This window comes from Zonotrichia leucophrys, chromosome 1 (assembly GCF_028769735.1).
Source record: "Zonotrichia leucophrys gambelii isolate GWCS_2022_RI chromosome 1, RI_Zleu_2.0, whole genome shotgun sequence".
Lineage (NCBI taxonomy): Eukaryota > Metazoa > Chordata > Aves > Passeriformes > Passerellidae > Zonotrichia > Zonotrichia leucophrys.
In genome coordinates, this window is record NC_088169.1 from 111,626,692 (window position 1) to 111,649,910 (window position 23,219).

General features: G+C 51.1%; 1 protein-coding gene across 3 annotated transcripts in view; it reads right to left on the minus strand.

Moving 5' to 3' along the window:
• Positions 1–23,219, minus strand: part of IGSF3 (immunoglobulin superfamily member 3) — a 92,313-nt gene that overhangs the window by 18,432 nt on the left and 50,662 nt on the right. For 2 of the 3 annotated variants that reach the window (XM_064727418.1, XM_064727428.1), the window contains exons 3-6: positions 13,401–13,811; positions 12,195–12,584; positions 10,134–10,535; positions 6,223–6,627 (exon numbers count right to left, since the gene is read on the minus strand). In XM_064727418.1, coding sequence (XP_064583488.1) covers positions 6,223–6,627; positions 10,134–10,535; positions 12,195–12,584; positions 13,401–13,811 — 1,608 coding nt within the window. The remainder of the gene's footprint in view (positions 1–6,222; positions 6,628–10,133; positions 10,536–12,194; positions 12,585–13,400; positions 13,812–23,219) is intronic. The other variant, XM_064727436.1, reaches the window with a different exon arrangement.

A 23,219-nucleotide genomic window follows, 5' to 3' on the forward strand; every position in this document is an offset into this window, starting at 1 on the left:
GGAACACTACAGTAATTTTCTTTAGCAGCATCCCAAATGCCTATTTAAGAAAATAAGATGGCCTTAAGAGAAAACTTTTATGTAGACATACATATGTTAAAATAAAAGAACCTGAGCCACAGGTTCAGCATATTTGCAGCCATTTTGCTGTAAGGAAGCAGATCTCAGGCTCAGTGAACCCAGGAATTCATTCTTTGACCAAGGTCAGAACATGCAGTTTCTCATGCCAGGAGAAGCATTCCTCAGGATACAGAGCACAGAAAAATGGTGCAGGTGCCATGTACAGGGGTGGACTGCCAAAGGTGTTGCTTGGGCATATGGGGAGGGACCCCTGGGCTGGGCACTGCTCTGCCTGGAGGGCTGAGAGGGCAGCAAGAGCAATATTGTGCTGCTGAAGCACTGAGCCTGCTGGCCCCAAGGCCACTCACCTCACGGAGAGCTGGGGCTCTGTGCAGAGACTGGGGCAGGACAAGAGTGGTCAGCACCTGGCTGCAAAGCTGCTCATCACCTCAAATCTCCCTCTCCCTCAAGGGCTGCCCCTGCTGACTCTGCTTTTGAGATCTTCAAGGGCAGGAGGAGGTACAAAGCTTTAGAGCTGGACACCATCTAAGTACTGCTCACAGCAGAATGTTTTAGTCCAAGGAAAGCAAACAGAGAATCGATGAGAAGCTAAAGTGTGTGGAGAGAGAGAAGCTGTTCAAGACAACATCAAAGAAGGTGCATGTGCACAGACTGCAAACAGGCTGACACCATGGTTTTGTACATCCACGCTGCAAACAGGAGTGGAAAACTGCTCAGGAGATATCAAAGACAGAAAGCAGAGAGTACTCTGAAATGGAAGTGAAAAATTTGGATCTACAAAGTAACCATGGAGAGAGCTAATCTGAAGAGAGCAGCATAGCCTGGATATGGCCCAGGTCTCCTGGCACTGTCAGTCTTGTCAGGGGGCTGAAAAGAAAGACTGCCTGCCCTAAGATCAGTGGGCACACACAGAGCAGGCTGAGTCAGGTTAAGGTCCCACTAGGTGCAAGGATGCATTCCCACACTCCTCACCCTTGTGTAGTGCATCCAAGATGCTTCACCCACTTAAAGTTCAACTTCTCAGGTCACGCCCCTGGGTGCATTTTCCAGGCTGGAGTCCCAAGAGAAACCTTGAACATAACTGGCTGCAATCATCTCAACACACCTGGCTCTTAGAGAAGGCTCTCACAGGCAAACCTGCAGAGGAGCCAAGCAGCACCACTCCCAGAAGGAAAACAAATGCAGGGAGAGGTGAGTCACAGCTCTGACCCCACAAGCCAGTGCCATCATCCCCAGTACAGCATCAGGAATGCAGCAGCACATCCAGCACGAGCTCCCTCCCCTGCTGCTTCCACCTGGGAGGACAGGGATGTTTGGAGGAGGGAGTGATGGCTAATGTAGAGAAAAAGCACCCTGGGGTGCTGGCCTGGGATAAATGACTATGCCAAGGAAGTGATGACAGTGGAGAATCTGTCCCAGAGGAGCTGGCAAGTGTGGCAACAGAGCAACAGAGCAGGAGTAGGAGATTACCTGGGGTACAAGGTAGGAGAATCAACCCTACCTCTGCTATCTGCAGAAGAAAAAGGGCTCCAGCTGGGTCACTAATGCAGGTCCATGCAAGGGGACAGCTCTGGGTCATGCAACACTGAGCCCCTGCACTTCGTGTGTTCAGTGTGCTGGAAGGAAGGAGCAGCAGCTCTGAGGAGGAACAGCAGCTCTTACCCCACTGGCAGTGAAGGGAAAGGAGCAAAACCTCGAGCACCCAGGGAAGAGGAGGCTGCTCTGTGCCACAGCCACTGCTGCTGAGGAACAGGCCCCTCTCTTCTGAGCTCTTGCTGAACTCCTTCAGCACTCAAGCAGGAGTACAACCATTTGCCAGATGGAGCAGGCAGCTGTAAAGCAGGGAAGCAGTGCTGTTCCACAGAGCAAAACCACTCTGGGATCAAGCAAGCAGCAAACTTCAGTTTCCAGACTTCACTTCTGTAAGGAAGTTTCCAGCTCATTAACTCTGCTTGCTTAACTTTATTGCTGGATGCTGCCAGAAGCAAGAAGTGTCAGGTTCAAGCAGAGACTTTGTGGCCTTTGAAAACACTTGTTTGAGCCCCCACTCAAGAGTCTGGTCAGTATTCCACTGGCCATCTGAAGTAGAAAAGGCATTTTTTACATCCATCCATGACAGAATTCCTTAAACACTGAAATGACTAAGAATTACTAAGATGAGATGGAATAAAGGCATTAACAGTAATATCTGAGTTAAGGGAAGTTTCTCACTGTACTCCACAAATGTCTTGCTGGTTAATTATTTGAAAATCAGTCCTCCTCTCCCAGCATTAAGTGTGCTATAAAGCAGCCTCCTTTTCCAGTTCCCCTCTGCCTCATGCCCTCCTCATCTTCCCAGCATCCTAAGCCTGCACAGTCACAACCATCCACTGCCTGGCTGCTCACTGAGCCTTCAGAGAAAAGGAGGAGCGTGAGACTGATCAGTCTTCCCTGTGGCTGCCATGGATGGGCTTGGACCAAGAGGTAAGAGTCCTTCATTCTCCACTTGTTAGGTTTCTCTGACCATTGCTAGCCCAGCACAGCCACTCTCTGGTTTCCTGTGGAAAGCAGAAAAGCAGCACAGGGCTCTGCACCCACCTCAAGGAAGGGCTTGAGGGAGAGCACAGCTCTGGCTCACCCCACTGCTAAAGTAAGGTTCAGGAAGAAACCACCTCCAGCTCCTCCAAGGCCAGCCTGACAAGCCTCCATCCCCCACTCCATGATGGTTTCAACTTGACAGCTCCTAATAAACCAAACTTTAAGAAGCAGCCCCTGGAGAGCCTCTGGAAGATAATTAATGCTCTAATGAAGAGCATGACTGCCTTGTTTGCTCGACGGCTCCCAGGTCAATCAATCTGCTGTAGACTGGCTTGCAAAAAAGCAGTGAGGAGCCCAGCACCCCTGGAGTCTGCTCAGTTATCATCCCCTGCCATCCCTCCTCCCATGTTCATTACTGTCAAAATCCCAGCAGCAAGAGGACAGATTTATAGAGGCGATTGCAGCTTCTCCCTGAGCGCCCGATCCAGATTTAGTCACGAAGGAACAGGACAGGGGACAATACAAGGATGGAGGGGTGGGGAGCTGCATGAGCATGAAAGGGGTGAGAAGGTGCTCTGAGAGTGGGGGTGTTGTGTGAGAGCCCTGCTTTCTTACTCTGCTGTTGCCAGACACACTCTCCAGCACTCAGACCCAGGACTTTGCTGAATCACCCCCTCGTCTGTGCTGCAGGGGAATGATAAGTGCAGTAACACACACAGTGACAACGGCAATTTAATACACCAGCACAAATCTGCCCCAAGCCTCCTTGCCAAAAGAGAGAGCACTCTGCAGACACCCAAGCCTGCCCAGATTGCAGCACAGCCCCTGTTGTGCACTGTCTGCTGCCCTTGTCTGAGTCCTGCAGACCACATGGACAGGCACTGCTCCCAGACAGTGCCTGCTGTCTCATCCCTGGACACCTGGCAGGGAGAGGCAAGATCCAAGGAGGAGATGGGAACAGAGCCTGCCTGACAGCCCTTGGGTCTTCCCCTTGACCTGTCTGAAGCTATCTACCACCTTCCTCCCTCAGGCAGGACCCAGAGCCCGAGTGCTGTGTCCCCTCTGAGCTGTGCAGGAAAGGGGGCAGGGAACAGTGAGGTCAGCTGGCATCTCAGTGAGCACTGAGAGCTCAGCCTGAATCCAAACGTTTCCAGGGCCACTTGGATTCAACAGAAATCCCCTGCTTCCCCTAAAAGGTACCTCTGCTTCCCCTAAAACCCAAGGAAACTGTAAGTGCCAGGGAGCCACCACACATGTCCTCTCCAAGGACAGGACACAGCTAATCCTGATGGATCTCTCAAATATTAGCTCACTAAGCCTTGCATGCTGGATGCTCTTCTCAACCTGGAAAGGGGCAAGGCAAAGGGCAAAGCAATGTCTCCAGATGGGAAAATGGTGGTGAACCCTCAGGGGAAAGGGATTATGGCCTTGGGGATGACAGACCCAAGTTTTCAGACCCAGACCAGATACCACAGCAGAAGGAGAGCCCCAAACACAAATTAAATCTCCACTCCTGCACATGGGGATCACTTCTAGTTCACACTGACTACTGTGCATGGTCTCCTGCCAGCTTTGGTTTCAGAAAGCAGCTGGTGTGAACTTATTATTCTTCCCCTTCTGCTGCAAGAAGAGCTCACCAAGAAAGAAACAACAGGTTCTCTGAGAGAACCAGAGCAGTCCCTGGTCTGACTGCCAACATTTCATTCATGGAGAACATCAACCACCCGCTCCAGGAGGCTGCCTGGGACACAGTAACAAAATTCAGGGAGGGTGCAGCCATGGTGCTGGGAGAGCTCTGAGGAGCCTCTCTTCTCTTCCATCCCCACTTGTGAGCCATAAAGCCTCAAACAGTATGCAAGGCTCACTGAACTGACAGCTAAGATTTATTTTGGAGTCATTTGCTGAGCAGCTGGGAGACAGGGAGAGGTGAAACCATGGAGACCTGGACAACTTGTTCTGTTAAGGCATCACTTGAGTGTTACTGCTGCCAGAGCATGGTTTAACTGAGCTGCCTGCCACCCTGAGCTGTGACACACAGGCTCTCTTCCTAAAGCTGTTATCAAGGATTTCTCTTTCCCTCTCTGTCTCACACACAGATAGGCATGCATGGGGCTGTGAAGAAGCGTGTTACTCCAGGGACCACATCCATTCACCACTGCTTCCTAAGGAAGTAAGCTAAAATGATGAACATCACCAACTCGACCTTGCAAGCAGTAAAACATGTATTACAAGGCAGCATAATCAAGATAAATGGAGAAGATTAACCTGGAGATGAGGGCAAGGGAGAGAGAGGGAAGAAAAATGATGGCGAGTTCATGAGGTGGCTCGAGCTCATAGCATCCCATGAGTTGTCTAAAGACAGGGTTGTGGAAGGTGGAGGGATTATGAAGAGGGATACTGATGGGAAAAACACAAAGCCCAACCAGCAGAGACCCTAGGAAGGCGTCCTTCTGCACAGGAACACAAAAGAACTCACATGCAGCAAGGACCTGAGCAAACAGTCTTGAAGGTGTTAAAAGCCTCACTCCAGAGACCAGCTCCATCCCTAAGGCCAAGACAGCAGTACACCATTCAGCTCAGCAACAGCCCACAGCTACCATGGCCACATACGTTTGCACTTTCCATGCACAATAGGGACACCACCAATATATCAGTGACAAGGCCTACAGAAGGCCCCTCACTCACTCCAGTACAGGGACAGCACCATGTAGGTGTTCTGACTGCCCCTGCCATGCCAGGTGCCTGTTGCTTATCTGTTGCACACTCTGTGTGGGCACCCATGGTTGTGGCCAAAAGGACTCAATTTCGGCCAAAAGGACTCAATTTCTGGTGAGGATGAAAATCAGACACTTTGATCACCATCTGTTTTTGAAGGTGCCTCCAGCACAATGAGAGATGCACCCAGTTATTGGATCAGAGCTGCAGCACCCACCTATGGTGCATGGGCAGCTTTGGTGGCAACACATCTCTCTCTTTGATCCTGTTTGCCCTATTCTTCTCCTCTCTTTTCCAAGTCTGCACTGATAAATGGAGGTGGCACAGAGCTAAAACCACCTGTACCTTCGATTTTAGCCCTTAGAAAAAACAATTACCAACTTTATATGAGGATGCACAATCCAGGAAAGTTTAAGTAGAATGATAGTTAGTTTGTTACAAGATAGAAAAGCAGAATTTTGAGTTTTTAGAATGGGAGTCCAGAAGCCAAGATGGAGGGATTTGGGTGTGTCTTGTCCTTCTTTATTCTTCTTAGCCTCCATCTTCTGGGTGATGGTGGCACTTCTGGATTGGTTTAGAGTAGAAACACACTGTCTAACATAGGTGACAGGTATTGGAAAATTATTGTAAATAATGTACATGTAGTTTTTAGTATAAAAAGATAAAACTGCCTCTGAAGTGGTCAGTGTGCCTCAACCTGACCTGCCAGACAAACCCCGGCGGGTAGGAGAAAGAATGTTATAGCTCACAGCAAATAAACAACGTTGAGAACAAGAATAGAAGAATCCTGACTCCTTTGGCTACCAGGCTGGGAAAAGAGACTCTAACACATTCCAGGGTCATCCTGACCACAGAGACTCTGAGAATACCCCATCCCCTCACCCCCCTCCACACACCCTCAGCACTTACCTGGCCGCAGGACCCTGATTTCCAGCAGGTTGGAGGTCCTGTCCGCCAGCCTGGTCCAGCTGCTGTTGTAGTTCTTCCTCCAGAGCTCAGCCACGCACTGGTACTTGCCGGCCTCGGTGTCGCTGGCCCGGCTGATGCTCAGGCGCACGTTGTTGCTGGACTCGGCCTTCTCGATGGCGGTGCGCGTGCGGAAGGCCGCGGCCCTGTCGCCCCACTGGACGCCGCCGTCGCGCGTGAAGGTGACCAGGTCGTGGAACTCGGTGCTGCCCGCTGGCTGGAAGCGCCACGTCACCGACACCGGCACCCAGGATGGGTAGTGGGGCTTGATGATGCACTGCAGGTCGAAGGACTCATTGTAGGTGACACCTGGGGTGCGGGAGATGGCGGTGACGGCAAACCCGGCCTCTGTGGGAAGAGAGGAGAGGGATTTGAGACACACCTGCCTGAGGGGGCCCTGCTGTCAGCATGCAAAAGCCAATGTGGTCATCCAGCAGTGTGATCAGCCACTGGAGTTGTGTCAGCTTCTCATTTGCTATGACCAAGTGAGGTGAAAAGCAGAGGCAAAAACACACAAGTGGTGACGGCCTGAGCAGCAGTGACAGCCTGAGTGAGCACGGGCTGCAGCCATAGCAGGATTGCCCTTGATTTCTGCCCAGAGGAGTGTGATCCCCTGAGACACAGCCTCTGCAGGCTGCCAAACCCTGTATGGAAATGCAGCAGCACCATGGCAAGGGAGAGCACCTTATGGCAGAGTAGCTACTCAGCAGCAGCCCCCTGTGATTCACATCCACCTCTTGGGCAGGGGGTCCAATTCTGTCCCCCTACCCAGGTCTGCATCTGGCTGCTGCAGCTGGAGGAAGAATGAGGAAAGCAAGATGTAGCAGCCTTCAAAACATGCATTGTAGACGTGCCAATGGTTACAAAACCCCAGGATGGAGGCAAACTGAAAGAAAAGCTGGTTGCTCCTGCTCTTCACACAGCACAGGTTTGCTTTCTTCCAGATCACAACTCCAGGACAGCTTTATGCAGTTATTCTCACGTGTCTGCCACTCTGCAAGCTGGTCAATACACTTCGACTTGTTTAGCCCCAGCACTCTGTTTGCTTAGAGGAGTTGAAATTAGCAGTCTATTAGTAATTAAAAAGTAACATTTTCCAGTTAGCCAGTCAGGCATACATATTCAGGCAGAGTATTTCCACCGCTCATTTGCACGAAGCTGCAGAGAGAAACATGTTCTTCTCTTCCAATCACTTCAGTGTGGCCAGCAGACTCAGCAGGGACCTTGTTTTCTTCTGCCAATGTCCCCAAGAAGCACTCCCCTCCTCAGAGGCTCCATGGGGTGTCCCACATGGGCTGACAGTTCCCCTCTCCCTGCAGTGCTGACCACCCCAGCTCTCAGCAGAGCTGCCACTGCTGGAGGAGACCCCACACAGTGCACAGTGAAAAAAGGAACATCTTCTGGATCAGCATGGAGCTTCAGCATGCCACTGGCTCCAAAAGATGAGCCAGGAGCTCCCTGCTGCTGCAGGCAGACCGGGCACAGCATGGAGCCCACCAAATCTGCTCACTTCCAGCAACCCCACGGCGTCACCATGCCAGAGCTCCAGGACGTGTAATTACTGAGAAAACAGGTCAATCTTCGGGATTAAAGCCTCTCACAGAACGTTCAGTGATTACCCAGGAGGGCAGTGAGAGACCCAGGCTACCTCCCCTGCAGAGCTGTTGTGTCTCAGCCCCACATAAGCCCTCACCTTCAGACTCCATTGCAGCCCTGCTGCCCCAGTAAATGTGTAAGCAGGCCCAGCTCAGAGAAACCCTGAGCCAGAGAAGGCCCTGGAAAGCCAACTTAATTTCTCCAAGACCAGGTGACTTCATCAAGTTTACTCTCCAGCTGGCCTGGGCAAGGAAGCTTCATGAAGTCATGCAGAAGCCAGGTGTGTTTCTCAGGTCTTCAACTCCATCAACATCGTCATGGCACTTAAATTAACAAACAAAAGCCCTTCTTCTTTTGGGACTTGGAACAAAAAGCATAAAAGTGGATTGATTTTCTGTAAAACCTCCCTACAAAAATACATCACTCCCTCAACCCCTCCTTCCATGGCCAGACTGGGACTTAAGTCTGTGCCACACACTCAAGAGCCTCAGAAGTTCAGGAACATCCGGTCTCTTCAGCCAGCACATCTCTCTCTTCTGGCTGTTGCTTCTGAACCACCCTGTGGTTAGATTTGTGGGCTTGAATATCATCAGTTAAAAACTTTCTTAGCCCAGCAGGCTGGCAAACAATGAGACCTTAACTTGAAATGTGAGTGTCACTAAATTTACTGCTTTTTTTTTTTTGGAACAGCAGTTTCTGGAGCCATAAACCTCTTTTGCTTTTTTCTTAGTACCCTGGATTTGAGTTTCTCAGGGCATTTCAAAAACATGAAGCTGAACAAGAAAACCAAAACAGATTCAGCAGCAAAACAATACTCAATAGTTTCTCTACTATATTTTTATGAGGTACTTCAGCTTTGCTAGTTAAAGAGACCTAGGAATTTCTTAAGCCTAGGCAGAACATGCTCAACAGCCAGTGACTCAGGAGCAGAGGAGGTGAAACAACCTTTCCATCACATCTTCTAGAACTGCTGTGCACTTCTGAGCATCTTAAATTTTAACAAGAGAAGTGACACATTTTAAAATTTCAGTGCTCAATCTCAAGACTTTTACAAGTGGCAGAGTAAAGGGAAGGGCTGACACTTGGGACTTGTAGCAGGACAAATGCTGCTGACCTCATGAGGAAGACACCATTGAAATTAGATGAGAATCTTGCTTTAGTTCTTTACAAAAGAACATCCCTACCTGCTTTTGGAAGCTATACAGAAAAGATTTCTAACTCCAGAAAAAAAGCCTCTGAAAGGAGGTCAAGAGTAAAGGAGAGGAAAGGAGGAAAAAAGCAAGATTTTCATCAGAATACAATATGACTTTGAAGTCTGGTCTCACACACATCTTGTCAAAGCTTAAGATTAATACTTCAGAGTACCAGTAAGAGCCACACAATCCCCACCCCTCCTGCCAAAATTCCTATCTCAACCTTTCAATAGAGCTTCCTGACTGTCCTAGCCTTGGCATTCTGAAAATCAGTGGCCTCATAGAAGCAGTCATTCCTTCTTCAGCCTTCTGCAGATCCCTTTTGGAACCAGCCCAAGAGGACCAAAGTAACTCACAATCCACGCACAATGTCAAACTCCCTACCTGCCCTCTCTTAAACTGATGTGGTTTCACTGTGTTGGAACAGAGGAATCCCTTGGCAGAGCAGAGTACCAGCTGCAGTGATCCCAGGTACTGGTTTACTTTGGTCATGGACAATGCTGTGGTTCTGGGCCAGCAGCTCAGTGCCTCCCTGCAAAGGCAGTGAGGACCATTCCTGACTCATGCTTTCTGTCAGAGATGCTCATCACTTCTGCTTTGTGGGCCAACAGATGCCCAGCATTCTGCACCCCTGATCAGGTGTGGGCAGAAGTAAGGTTTACCCAGGGCAGGCAAGGAGGCTTTGATGTCCATGGGCTGCCATTGGAGCACCACCACTGCACTGACCAAAACCCAGCTCCAGTACTGGCAGGACACACCATGGCACTGGCAGCTGCCCTCCTCTGAAGGACACTGGAAGCCCTATCCCTCTCCTCAGCCATTCCCTGCCCTGCTCCTGCCACAGCCACCCCTCAGACTTTGCCCCCACACACAAGGGCGCATGCAGGCGTTTTGCACCAACCTACGAGGATGAGCTGCGGGCAGGCTGCCGGTGCCTCCATTTTGCTGGCAAGCACAGGCAGGAGCGCTGAGAACAGCCTCAGTGATCTGCAGGTGACCTCCTGGGGGACGGCCAGGCACATGGGGGACCGTGGCCCCAGGGCCCCCCACGCCTCAAGTACTCACCCAGAGCAGTGATGGACACCGGGGTGCTCGTGTGCCGCTCCCCAACCATCTGCCACTCCCCATCCAGCGTCCGCGTCCACTCGGCCACCCGGCACTCATAGTGGCCCTCGTCCGCCTTGACGCTGTTGAAGATCTCCAGGGTGAAGGAGCCGGGGCGCACCTGCTCCACCTGGATGCCCCCGTAGCTGCTGCGCTCCGCGTAGGCGGGCCCGGGGTGCAGGGTGCCCTCCCGGTCCAGACGCACGATTTCGCTGCGCCGGTTCAGCTTGTCCACCAGCTGCCACGCGACCGACAGGCGGCTCTGGGGCCCCAAGCCCGAGCGCACGTTGCAGCCAAAGCGCAGGCTCTCTCCCTCCAAGACATTGGTGGCGTTGTTGATTATCTCCAAGGAGATGCTGGTCTCTAAGGGGAGAAACGCACACACACAGGGGAGATGACACACACTCGCCACTGCTCGGGCTGCTGGCCACAGACGCTTTCCACCAGCTGCAGGAGACTGCCCACGCGTTTGGGTCCAGGCACGTCTTAACCTCACGCGTGACCACATCCAAAAACAGCTGGTGGGCAGCGAGCTGCTCCTGGTGACTTGCACACTCAAGGCAGGTGTAGGCCAAAGCTGGGAGAAATCTCTGCCTGCGGCTCAGGAGACATTGCCGTGTCTTCTGGTCACAGGTCCGGGATGGGATCTCGGCAAAACTTGAGGGAATTTCTGTTGCTACAATATGAACTGCGTGCCAACTGGCTCTGCCAAAAAAAAAAAGCTTCCAGCACTCTGTGGCTTTTTCAATTCACGTCACCATGATCACCATCTTGCCACGTGCATTCCTACCAACAGCTTTTGGGAGAAGCTCTCCCAAACTCTCTCTTACAGGTAGCTATCACTGTTTGGTAATGTTCAAAAAACAATCTGGTATCTTGAGCTTCCCAGAGGTGTAAGGCTTTGTGGCTGGTTTTTCTGAGATACTGAGTGCTGGTTACTCCTGCTGCCTTCCATCACAGTTATGGACACTTAGCACCCTTAAAAAAACCATCACGTTTGTTCCTATAGCTGGTGATTTATCAAAGGCAATAATCAAATCTGTCTGAAAGGTGGCTGGGTCTAGAAACAACACGTTTTAGAAATTTGTCCAGTGCAAGATTTCCAGCTAGACTGATTTTCAAAGCCAAACAAATGAGACCAAATATTGGTAGGACAGAAAAGAAATGGAATTTCTTTTGGAGAAATGAGGAGGGAAAAAAAAAGCTAGAGGAAAGGGCTGTATTTCCCTACAAATCTCGGAGATAGAGGCCAGTAAAGCACAAAATACTCTTGCAGCAACCCTCTGCTTGCTCCAAGCCCACTGCCACTCCACTGGTGGCCTGGGCAACCCATGCAAGGTTCACCATGCCATGGCCACCAGAGTTTCAGAGAGCAAAACAAGGAATGAGCCAGTGGAATCTCTCCTCTCAACCTGTTATTTCTGTATTTACCATGTTTCTCTCACAAATATAAAAGACATTCAAGGCAGGTCTCCAGCTGTTTTCACCAGAGCTGGCTGACACACAGTGACCAGGACGGAGCTCTGTGCTGAAAAGCACTGTGGCTCCAGGAGCACACCTGGTTTCCTCCAGTACAGCTGTCTTAGAAGACAGCTGAATCACCATCACATAACAGCCTGCAGGAATCTAGCAGCTCCTAGGCCAAGCTGGTCTCCCCACTCTGCCTGCTGAGTACTTTACAGAGCACCCAGCTCCCTGCAGAGCAAGGCCAGGAGCGAGACATGAGGAGCAAGTCACAGGCTGTCACTTGTACCTTCAGTTCAAGAACAGAACAGCCAGCTTGGTGTCATTACAAGGTGGGGGCCTGACTCCCCACCTGTGAACCTGACACCCACCCCTCCTTTTCATCCCCTTCCCAACAAAAGAAATACATCTTGCCAGCAGGGATTCCAAGCCCGCACCGCACGTGAACTCCTATCCTCCCTCTCCTGTACTGCTGTGGTCTGGGCACATCACATCTTTCCCAGCTCCCTGCCCAGTACAGCAATGCCCTCAGGAGGGGATGGGCACGCCCCTACTTACTGAGTGGCATGACAGTGATGGGGATGTTCTTTGGCCTCTTGCTCTCCTTGTCGATGAAGTCTCCGGTCACGGTCTTCTCCCGCTCGGTCACGCGGCAGTTGTACTTGCCGCTGTCCTCCAGGCGCAGCCGGTAGATCTTCAGCACGAAAACGTTGTCGCTTTCCTTGGCCACCTTGAGCTGGCCCAGGGCCTCGCGCTGGGCAAACTCGTTGTTGAGCACCGGCACGGCGTTGGGGCCCAGGCTGGCGATGAGGGAGCTGTTGAAGGCCCAGGAAATGGAGAAGTAGCGGTCGGGGACGTTCTGCGCCTCCAGGATGCAGCGGAACTCCACTGGCTCGCCCACGATGTACATCCGCTTCTCCGTCTCCAGCCGCACGCTGAACTCCTTGTCTGGGGAGAGAGACTCGTGTCAGGATGGCAAAGCACACCACGACAGCCAGCACACCTCATGTCAGGTGCTCACAACTTGCTACTCCCTGTATAGCCAAGAGCACTCAGACAAGCACATCCAGAGGTAAAAAGGTTAGAGACTTGTTTTTACTGTGGGAGACCAGATGGGCTGTGCTCACACTGAGCCACCTTCTTGCCCATCAAGCAAAGACTTCCTCAGTCGCATCCCTGTCCTCCAGGTAGCAGCTCTGGAGCATCCATTACCACTGTGGAATAGGACCTGCTGCCTAGTCCTACTCTCACCCTGCTCAGCCAGAGTCAAGAGGCAGAATGTTAGGGGATATCCCAGAGGAACAAAGAGCTCAGCCAGGGTCTTTAGATCCTTAGCAGAAGCTGTGCAGGTGGCTTGGAGAAGAATTTTGACTTGTAAATGGACCTTGTGCCATACAAAAGCACCTGCTGAAATTTTTAGTTTTATTCCCTGCTGTATCACTCTTACCTCCTAACTTACCAAAATCCTCACTGTCTGTGCTAGCGCCAAGTGTTTAAGATGTATGTTTTAGCTTCTGCGCCAGCCCCAGATCCCTGACCACGTCAGGAGACAGGGCTTGCCACCCAAGCCCCTTTGCTGACACTTCCCTTGGCTGCAGGCACTGCCTGGGCCCTCCTTTGCCCTGTTTCACCCTGCCAGCAGCCCCCCAAGTGAGGCACGTGGCAAAACAGGGAGCTGAATCCCAGCACCTAACACAGCACAGCCCCATTTTCCATCTCCTCCCACTGCCCAGCCCAGGGAGAAGAAGCAGAGGAGACACTGACCAGTGGCTTGCACGTTGACGATGGCGCCCTGGGAGCGCTTGCGGGTCATGGCATACCAAGAACCATCCGGGTCCTGGATCCACTCCGCTGCCTCGCAGTAAAACTCGCCCTGGTCTGAGGGGTGCAGGTTGTAGATGGTGAGCTTGGAGGTGGTCTCCCCAACCTTGTCCAAGCGCACATCCCCCGTGGCCTGTCGCTGGGCGTAGGCGCTGCCGGCCCGCAGCACGAAGTCGCGGCTCAGGGAGATGATCTCGACGGGCGCCTCGCTGCCGCGCTGCCGGTACCACGCGATGGAGACGTGGCTGTGCTGGGCTGTGCTCTTGGACACCTCGCACTTCAGCTCCAGGGAGTCGTGCTCCACCTTGTTCAGCGTCTGCGGGATCGCTGTCACCCGCAGCGAGTCCGGGATCACTGCAGCAGAGCAGGTACAAACAGCCCAGAGTTAGCCACGCCAAAATGCTGAGGGCAAAGGCCAAACACCTTAAGAGAGCTGGGGGAGAAGTTTCTTTTCACAATTACAATTAAATACTAATTGTGTTAACTCACATTTAGCCTCTAGAAGAAGAGAATTGTCCCCAAAACCCTTGGCTGGGAAAGACCATGACCTGCAGCACAAACTCCAAGCGTGGTGCTTAAATTCCTGCCCAGTGGGCCCCAGCAACTGAACAAGGTTTTCCATCATGCTGCAGAGCAGCACAGTTTATTGCATCCATTTCCCATCAAGGCATTTTGTCACAAGGAGTCTCTCCTCCATCATGTGCCCCCCAGCATGTTCTGTGACCCCCTCTTGCCCCCATCCTTCAGCCTCACCTCAGCCCTGGTATGGTCTTCATCCCTCCTCAGTCACTGGTGGGGCCAAGCCAAACATACTCAGTTCCTTTAATCTTCCCTTATAAAAAAGTCAGGAGATCCAATTCCCTTCTCCATAGTTTATATTGTTTCCTCTTTTAATGACCCCCTCAGGCCAAAGGAAAGGGTTTCTGCATTCAGAGGGAACTGGCTCCTCTAAGGACAGCAATACAATTGCATCGTGACCAGTGCTCACTCCCAGGACACAGCCAGCTCAAGGCACTTGGTAGTAAAACTGCTGGCTGCTTTTCCACTTGATTAACTAGAGGAAAGGAAGTAAAGCTGCTAAAATCAGGATGAAAACCAAAAACTGCAGCCCTCCAACCCTGCTTGGATTTAGAGAGAGGTTTTACCACCAGAAGATGGGATTTTTTAATAAAGAAGCCTTCTAGACTTTGCTGTCTCAATGAACATCACGTGGAAAGAAGAATGTAAACCTTCTTCCCAGCTCTGCAGGCAAGGCAGTGTTAGTGAGCCTGCTAATGCCCACGGTTTTGCCACATACCAGTGGAATATAATTAACATATCTCAGTTTGGTTTCATTGACAGCTCTGGATGGTTTGACAAAATTAGCTGAGCTGCCAGAAGCTGCATCTGTTCCATTCAGGCACTGCTACAGAGAGCAATGAGCTGCAGTGAAGACAACCACTGGGATTATTTATGGCAGAAAAGTCAAAATCAGAAGAGGGCAAAGAAAAAAAGGAACAAGCTGGGAGTAAATGAGAGGGAAATCTTCCCACATCCAGTCCAGATGGGAGCATTTCCTTTTACTACATGTTCACCACCCAAGTTACTGCCTGCCATGAAAAATACCTTGTAAGGCTGCTTACACTGCAGGTCATTGTCTCTGTCCCTTTCACCACCACATCTTCTACTCCCTCCCTTCCCCTCATCTCTCTCATTGGAACCCCAATTCCCTGCTCACTGGCAATAGTTTCTGGCCAGGATCCTTCTTACCTCACCTTTCCCCTTATCCTGACTCCCAAACAGTGGCGACAGCAACAACCAACCTTGCCAATTCACTGTACAACAAGCTTTAAACTTCTCATTTCAAACCTTACTGAGTAATTTTCACACATGCACAGCTCCCTTCTCTCTGCCCTCCAGCCATGGGCTCTTACAACTTCTCCTATGTTATTTAAATAAATTAAGCCTCATCATCAGCTTGCTGGAGTGACTTTCCCGAGGAGATGCTTTGAATGCAGAGCCTCTGTGCAACAGTTTATGGGGTGAAAGCAGGTACCTGTGAAGGACATGTGCCTGTCCTTCTCCCCTGGTCTGAGAGCCCTGTGTGCCCCCCAGCCCTGCTCAGCAGCACAGCTGCTCCCTGGGTAAGCACAGGGAGCTGCTGACCCCAGGAGCCTGTCTGGCTTTGCAGGACAAGCCAGGTCATGCTCCAAGAGGGGACAAGCACTTGGCCTGCCAGACATGGAGCTGCCCACTTCCTGGGAGTAATACAATCCTGTCTGAAGACTGGGTCTCAGGCAAGCACTTCCACACCATTCCCTGAGCAGGCTGCAGGCTAGCACAGACATCACTTTGTCAGCTGGAACCATGACTTTGTATTTCCAGGTCATAACCCAGCTGGAGGGTTAGCATCCTTTATCCCACATAGGCATGTTTTTGCAAAGTGCACTCCTGGAGAAAAGTCAGGAGGTGTCAGCGTGTGGTTAACGCTGTAATTTAACTGTGGCAACACCTGACACACTGTGCTGCATTCCTCCTGCTACTTTACTTAAAAAAGCCAACCAAGATCCTCCTGGTTAGAGGAACTGGTGAGACCTTTTGGGTTGCACACAGCCTTCAGGCTGTTGTTTTACGTCAGCATGGCAGGGACAGATATTCAGTCAGTGCCACCTTCCTAACCAGGAGGACTTGACACTTGCTTGATAAATGACAGCCCAGCTTCTCAAGGATCAGATGATCAGGGAGGAACAAGACAGAGCCCTGAGGTGGCTGGGACAGCAGAGAGGCTCTGTGCTTCACACCATCACTCTCATTCTTGGCCAACGATGCACAAACAGCTGTTTTATTTACACTGTAAGATGTGCCTCGGTGCTGTGCTCAGTCAGGGGGAAGCTGGCAGGAGAAGAGAAAATGCAATTCCCAAGGCACAGACCTCACCTGCCTGCACGAACAAGGGGTAGCTGAGAGGGGACCTCATCAATGTATGCCAGTGTCTAAGGGCAGGGGTCAAAGTGGTGCTGAGCAGTAGGAGGAGAGAAACATGAGGAAACACTTCATTTCTGTGAGGATGCCAAGAGCACTGAAACAGGCTGCCCAGAGAGGCCGTGGAGGCTCCTTCTCTGGAGATACTGAAAAGCCTTCTGAACACAACCCTGAGTAATGTGCTTTGGGACACCCTGCCCAAGCAGGGAGACTGGACTAGATAACTTCAGTGGTCCCCACCAATCTCACCCATTCTGTGACTCCATGTGACAGGAGAGCTACAGGCATGGCTTAGCCCATCAGGCTGGAGCAGACTAGGGCTGCAAGTCACAGAGAAAAAAGGGAACACCAGGAAGGTGCTCACCAGGGCAGGACAGAGCATGCAGGATGTGGTTTCTCAGAAGAGAAGCTCCTCCTGCTCAGGTGGCACAGACATCAGTTTGCATTTCAGGACATGAGTGAGTCTCAGCACAGAGCCCACCTGGGAGCTGCCAGCCACCCACACTCATCCTGCAGCCACCTGCCACAGGAAGCACCAGGGCTTCTGGGGACACTCTGCAAGCTGAGCTCCACTTGAAAGCAAGGACAAGCTCAGATGAGAGTCAAAGGGAGCAGAGCCACACCTGAATCAGAGCCAAGTGAGATGCTGCAGGACACATCCTTCTGCTCTTTCTTTCTCACCCAGCTCCTGCCTGTTTCTCCTCTCTTCTCTTCGCAATGTGCCATCCAGGCAGCCTTCTCTGCACTTCCCCCAGCATCCAGCCTTGCTTCCTCCTTGTCCCCAAACACAAGTCCATCCCTGCAGCTGTCATGACCCCCTGCAAGTGTCAGTAGAATTCCCTTCTCTCCAGCATCAAGGTAAGGTTTGGCAGCAAGCAGCTGGACAAGGAGAGGAGTGACTGAAAAGCAATTCCTGGCAGCAAATCCACTGTGCCAGTCACATCCCTGAGCCAGTCACAGCTGACAGCTTTGAGCTTGTATTTACAACCCTTCAGAGCAGGGAACACAGCATTTCCTGTGAGTCCCCAGGCCACTGGTCACTGCACAGGGTGCTCACAACCACCACCACGTTTTGAAAGCTCCTGAAATATTGAATATAAATATTTCCACTAGAGGGTGTCAGGGACTCAGCCAGGGAGAGTCCCAGGAGGAGGAGCTCAGAGCTGCTCCCCACCGGCCAGGGCAGCCCTCCTCAGGAAGCCTGCACACCCAGCTCCAGTCAAACCACCTCAATTGCACACACCTCAGTAACACATGATCAGTGAGAACCCAGTGAGCTAATTATGGCTCATTTCAGGACAAGGAGCTGGCTTACAGTCTCCCAGAAAACAGGCAGGGAGCAGAGACTGGAGTTCCCAGGTGTGCACACCTCAACACACTTTTCTCCAAGCCCCAGGACAGGCTCCAGGCTTCCAGCAGCTCCCAGTGCCATGCTGAACTCTGCCCACGCACACAAGGATGATCCAGGTGTCTCACCTTTCCTCAGGCTGGCTCTGGTTCATCCCTGGGTCTCCAAAACCCCAAACATCTCCAAGGGGTGGGTTATGAACGCTTTTATGAGCCAACACAAAGCAGAGATCTACCAATGTTTTATCTACTCCCAGGCAAACAGCAAAGCTGCCTGAGACTCCCTTTCCTTGCTAAGAGATGCAGGAGGAGCATCAGGCTGGGAGCCAGAGGCTGGGGAAACAATGCTGTGAAAATCACTTAGCACCACAGCAGCCTTACACTTCAGGCTCTTCAGGAGTAAAACAGCTTAGACAGGCTACCCAACACAGCTGGACCATCTCAGGGCCCCTGCAGAACAAGCAAAACCCAGCAATCTCTTCTTCCCTCGAATTTCCTTATAGCTTTTACCCACTGAAACACTTCAGAGACACTCTGTGGTGCCACCCAGTGCCCCATGCTGCCTGCTTTATGCCACCTGGGCAGAGCTAAGCTTACCAAGTATCAGGTGTGAACTATTTAGGAAGAACAAACACATGTATTCTCTACCCCTAAGAAGCTGTTTCTGGCTAAGACATACACCCTGGATTTTGCAGGGAATTAGTGCAAAAGATATCTTTCCATCTGCCCCACACCTTGTTGCCCCATAGGGATCACAGCTCAACACCAACAAACCTTCCAAAACAAGATGCTCAAGGGGAACAGCAATGCCAGAGCTACCCTGTTGAAACCAGAGGGAATGGCAATGAGGGTGGGAATATGAGGAACAGATCACAGCACTTTGTTATCAGACTCTGCAAAATCTGCTAACCCTTCTGTGGCCACCAAGCCACCCCAGGGAAGGAGGGAGGGTCTGCCACCAGACACAGGAGCAGCTGAAGGGCTCTGTTTTCTCCCTGGCAGCTCTCAGGCATCCACGTTCCTCACATCCCTCCCCCACAGCACTATTGATTCCTATTCCATCCAGGATCCAGGTACGTGTGCAGGCGTGCCGTGGGAGGGAGGGGGTGCTGGCAAGGCAGGAGCAGTATCCAGATTAGCAGTGTGATCCTCTGGAGCCCTCCTGCCTGGCAATTAGCTGCACATGCTGATCCATACCTGCTGCAGCACCAGGCACTCCTCCCTGGCAGTCAGGAGCACATGCAGTGCCTTCAGCAGGGAGCAAACACACACACCCTGTCACACTGCAGACCCTCAATGTCACCTTTGCAAGGGGGGGAAAAAAAATCTGAGCTGATCATGCCACTGGTAGCATCTCTTTAGCTTATTTTAGTTTTAAGTACCAGCCAGAAACTCTCAGGTGGCTGCAGGCAGAGGAAAGCTGTGTTTCTGTTGCTGCTGCTTCTAAGTTCCCTCCACTGCCCAAGGTCCTACCTGAGGATCAGAATTAGAGAAGTAAAACCTACCACCCCAAGAGGTATTTTTACTGTGACTGAGGTGCAGGGTCTCTGTGCAGAACTTACACTATTCTCTTCCTTGCCTACCAACATATAGCCACAGGCTCTGGCTACCACAGGGAAAAACAAGTATTAATAGTCTGGTTGGTTGGGGATTACTTTCCTTCAGCAAAGCCCCTTCTGCACTGAAAAATAAGGACAGTTAAAGGCAGATAAAATACTGGCAAATTGTTTAACTAAACTAAAAAAGAAGTCATGCACTTCTCTAAAATAGCAAATTCCCTACAAGGTCCTGCAAAAGCAGTCAAAATATACTTTTCATCTTTATGGAAATATTTAAATCTTATTTTAAATTACAAGTTCAACAACAAAGTCACTTTCAGCTGCAACTCAATCCAGAAATGAACAGTGAAGCACTGAACTCACTCTCACTCATATCACTGCAGTATCCTACGGTAAGAGCAGGAAAAAACCAGAATAAAATAACACATCCCCAGGTTGCATGCTTGCAGCTCTTCTAAAAGGGCAGTTTGCTACTGATTGAGCTGCTGGCAGAAGGCAGGAGGGGAGCTGAAGGGTTAAGTGAGACAGCATGGCAGTTGTTTCACAGCAGCAGTAATAAATCCTCCGATTACAATGGTATCCTTGTTGGTACATTAACGACTGCCTGCAATGATTATGCCAATGGAAATGCATCTCCCAATGCAACTGGGTGAGTTCAAGCAGCAAGTGAGAAAGGGCACAGCAAAAAAAACCAAACAGAAGTAACTAATGTAGGAGAAAGGGGAAAGAGAATCCGACAGAAGATGTAAAAAGTGGAAATTAGGTCAGCTTTCCGACTCAGGGCCTGAACTCCTCTGTGCCTGTCGAGGGCTCTGCTTGTCACATGTGCAGCCCATCCATTTGAGGCTGTGCTCCCTCCCAGGCAGTGCCAGAGGGTCCCACTGCACTGCCTGCTCCATGTCTCCACAATGCCCCTTTCAAGAGGTGCTTCCTGCACATCTGAGCTCTGTGAGACCCCTCAGATGTCATGGACAGAGGTAACACACCCACCCCAGGCACATGGGGCAGCAATGCTCTCCTGCAGCTTCCCCAGCCCCACACAAACCCCCAGGGGCTGGCAGCAGGTACCCCAGGATCCCCTCAGAAACCCCCTCCCTGTGCACCCAGAGCACGTGTGCGAGGGGAGTAGATGTGCTCAGCCCCAGTTCTGGCTTGTCTTTGGAGGAACCTGGGAAAGTTGAAGCTTTCCTAACTTCTCACAAGTGCTTCAGCTCCAGGAAAAAGGACGCCTGCCCGTCCCTTTTGCCTTGGGCTTTACTCTGGGGCTCCAGCCCCACCAGCACAGCCCTGTTCAGATCATTCCTTTGAGTGGATGCTCCTCCAAACATGCTAGCCCCCCTCCCCTGACTGCTTTGGGTGCAGTGTGGCAGGTGCTGGGAGCACTCTCACAGCCCCTGCCCTCAGCTAAAGCTGCTCTTGGCAACAGCACAAGCCAGGCTCCTGCTAACAAGCTCCTTCTCCTCTATCCACCCCTGTCCCAAAGCATCCCAAGGAGCATCTGCTTATTAGGACAGCTAATTTAGGTGGAAAAGTTCAAGCAACCTCATTAAAATTAAAAAAAAAAGAAAAGAGGAGAAACCAGAAAGGGGTGGTAAAAGGACAAGGCGGCACCCAGCAGTGAGAGTCATCATTTGTTCATTAAGCAAAAATTATCTGGAGCATCAGTGGAGCAAACCCTGATGACAGCAGCCCAAAGGGCAAAGGCACTGAGGACAGAGAGGGAGACAAGGAGTGCCATGAGCTGGGTGTGGGCAGAGGGCACAGGATTCATCCCTGCTGCCATCTCCCAGCCAGCTCAGGGAGGAAAACCTTTATAAACCTTTATTCCCTCACACATGCACACTTTCTTTTGCAATCCTGCTCTGAGAGGTAGATGTGCTCTGCAGGGACTGTGCAAATCAGCCTGCAAGTAAAAAATAGCCTTGAGGAGGTGGCAGAGATGACACCCAAAAGGACATGGATGTTTGCTTTTCTGCAACAAGGGAACTTGTGCTTGGTAGAAGGCTGGATGTCCCTTCTCGACTACCCAGCACTTGGCAGGAGGTGGTTCCTGGATAAGCTCAGAACCCCCAGACATGATCCAGGCACACTATGGCACTGCCCTGCTCTCAGAGCTCTCCCAAAGGTAATGCTCACACCCTGGCTCTGCTCTGGGTGATGCTCCCTGCCCCAGCTGCTGTGCTCAGTGACACCTGGCCAGCCTGTCAGCCCAGCCCAGCCCCACAGACCCCTCCAAAACAAAGCCTGGGAGGGCAGCAATGGGCTGCACACCACCATGTGCCACACCAACCTCTCACCTGTGGAGGCACCAACCTCCAGCAGCAAGCCAAGGTGAGACAGAGCACAAATCCCTCCTCTGGCTCCCTCCCTGCTCCACAATCTCACCTCTGAGAGGGTTTAGCTCTCCCACTGATCCTGAGCACCAGCAGCTACTGCAGCTTAAGGCAAGCCTAAGCCACTGCAAACACGAGGGCAGAGCGCATCAGCACGCAACTCTTCCACCCAGGGTTAAGCTGATGTGTTTTACTTAACAGCACTTGTGAGCTAAGAGCAGGGATGTGGGAATTTGCTGGGGCTTAAAGCAGCACAGGGCAACCTGCTAAGCCACAGCCTCCTGGAGCCTGCAGGACAGGCAGGGAAAGCAGACAAGGAGCAAACACGGAGCTGATGCAGCCTGGGCTCCTCTGAAGCTGTGCAGGCAACACTGTCTTAACGTTTTACACCTCTGAAGCTGAAGTTAAGAAATAGATATAGGAAGCTTAGAAAATCCTCTTTTCTCCAATTTTTTGAGAAGCCTGGTTCCATTCCACCTAGTGCACTCAGGCAGGCAGGCAATAGGAACAGCTGAACAAGGAGAGTCGTGTAGTATCATTTCAAAACACATCCCAGGCCACATTCCCCCTGGACTATAATGATGTTTGTGGTGCTTTATAGTCAGGTAAGTCACCCTTCTCAAAAATCAATTTTCAAGGAGGATTCATTCTCCTCTGCCTCGGCTGTACAAGCAACACCAAGAGATAAGAGTGCAAGAGCTGCTTTCAGAGATTAGTGCCCCCGCTTCAAGAGCTCGGCAGAGATCACACAGGAGGTCAAGGTGTGCACGTGAGAGCTGCTTTTCCTTCACTTATTCAATAATGAAGGTTTTGAAACCACCAAGCACCTTTCTCCCATCTGCCTTTGGGCACCTAACCTGTCCCTAGAGGTGCAAAGCCCACAATCACAACTTCCAGCATCCCCTTCTGAACTACTCCTTAGGCCCAGCAGTGCTTTATTTTTGCCTCCAGGGCAAGACAACACAGATCAAGGCACACCTGGGAGATGGATTTTGCAAGCAAAATCTGAGTCCATCCCCTCCAAAACCCACTTTTTTGCTGAACACACCAGAATGAAGCATTTCAACCCTTAAATGCAAAGCACCAAAGAAAGCACAGAATTAGGCCTTACTCTCCATTATTACAGCTAAAATTCCTGTTCAGCCTAGGTCTGGGTCTCAAGTTCCATGGAAAGACAAAGAGAGAACACTGGCATCCTGATGCACAGACAGGGAAGGAGAGAATCACATCCTTCACATGCAGATTACTGAGAGACATGGGATAGTTAATAGGTAGATGAGAAGAAGTTTTGAAATCTAAGGCAAAACCCAAAGCCATACAAACTAAGACAGTGGAAATCCTTCCTTCATCTATCAGTCCTGTTTAAAGCATGGAAATTATTTGTAACATATTATACAAACATACACCTTCACCAGACAATAACCATCTAGGAGCCACAAAGTCAGCATGAGCTGGAAGGATTTCTGGAAGCTGGAAGGAAGGGTGGTGGCTCTTTTGCATATTTCCAAGCTACTTTCTTCCAACAAGGTTTTGGCAGGTCAGAACTGTTACTCTGAAGCTGG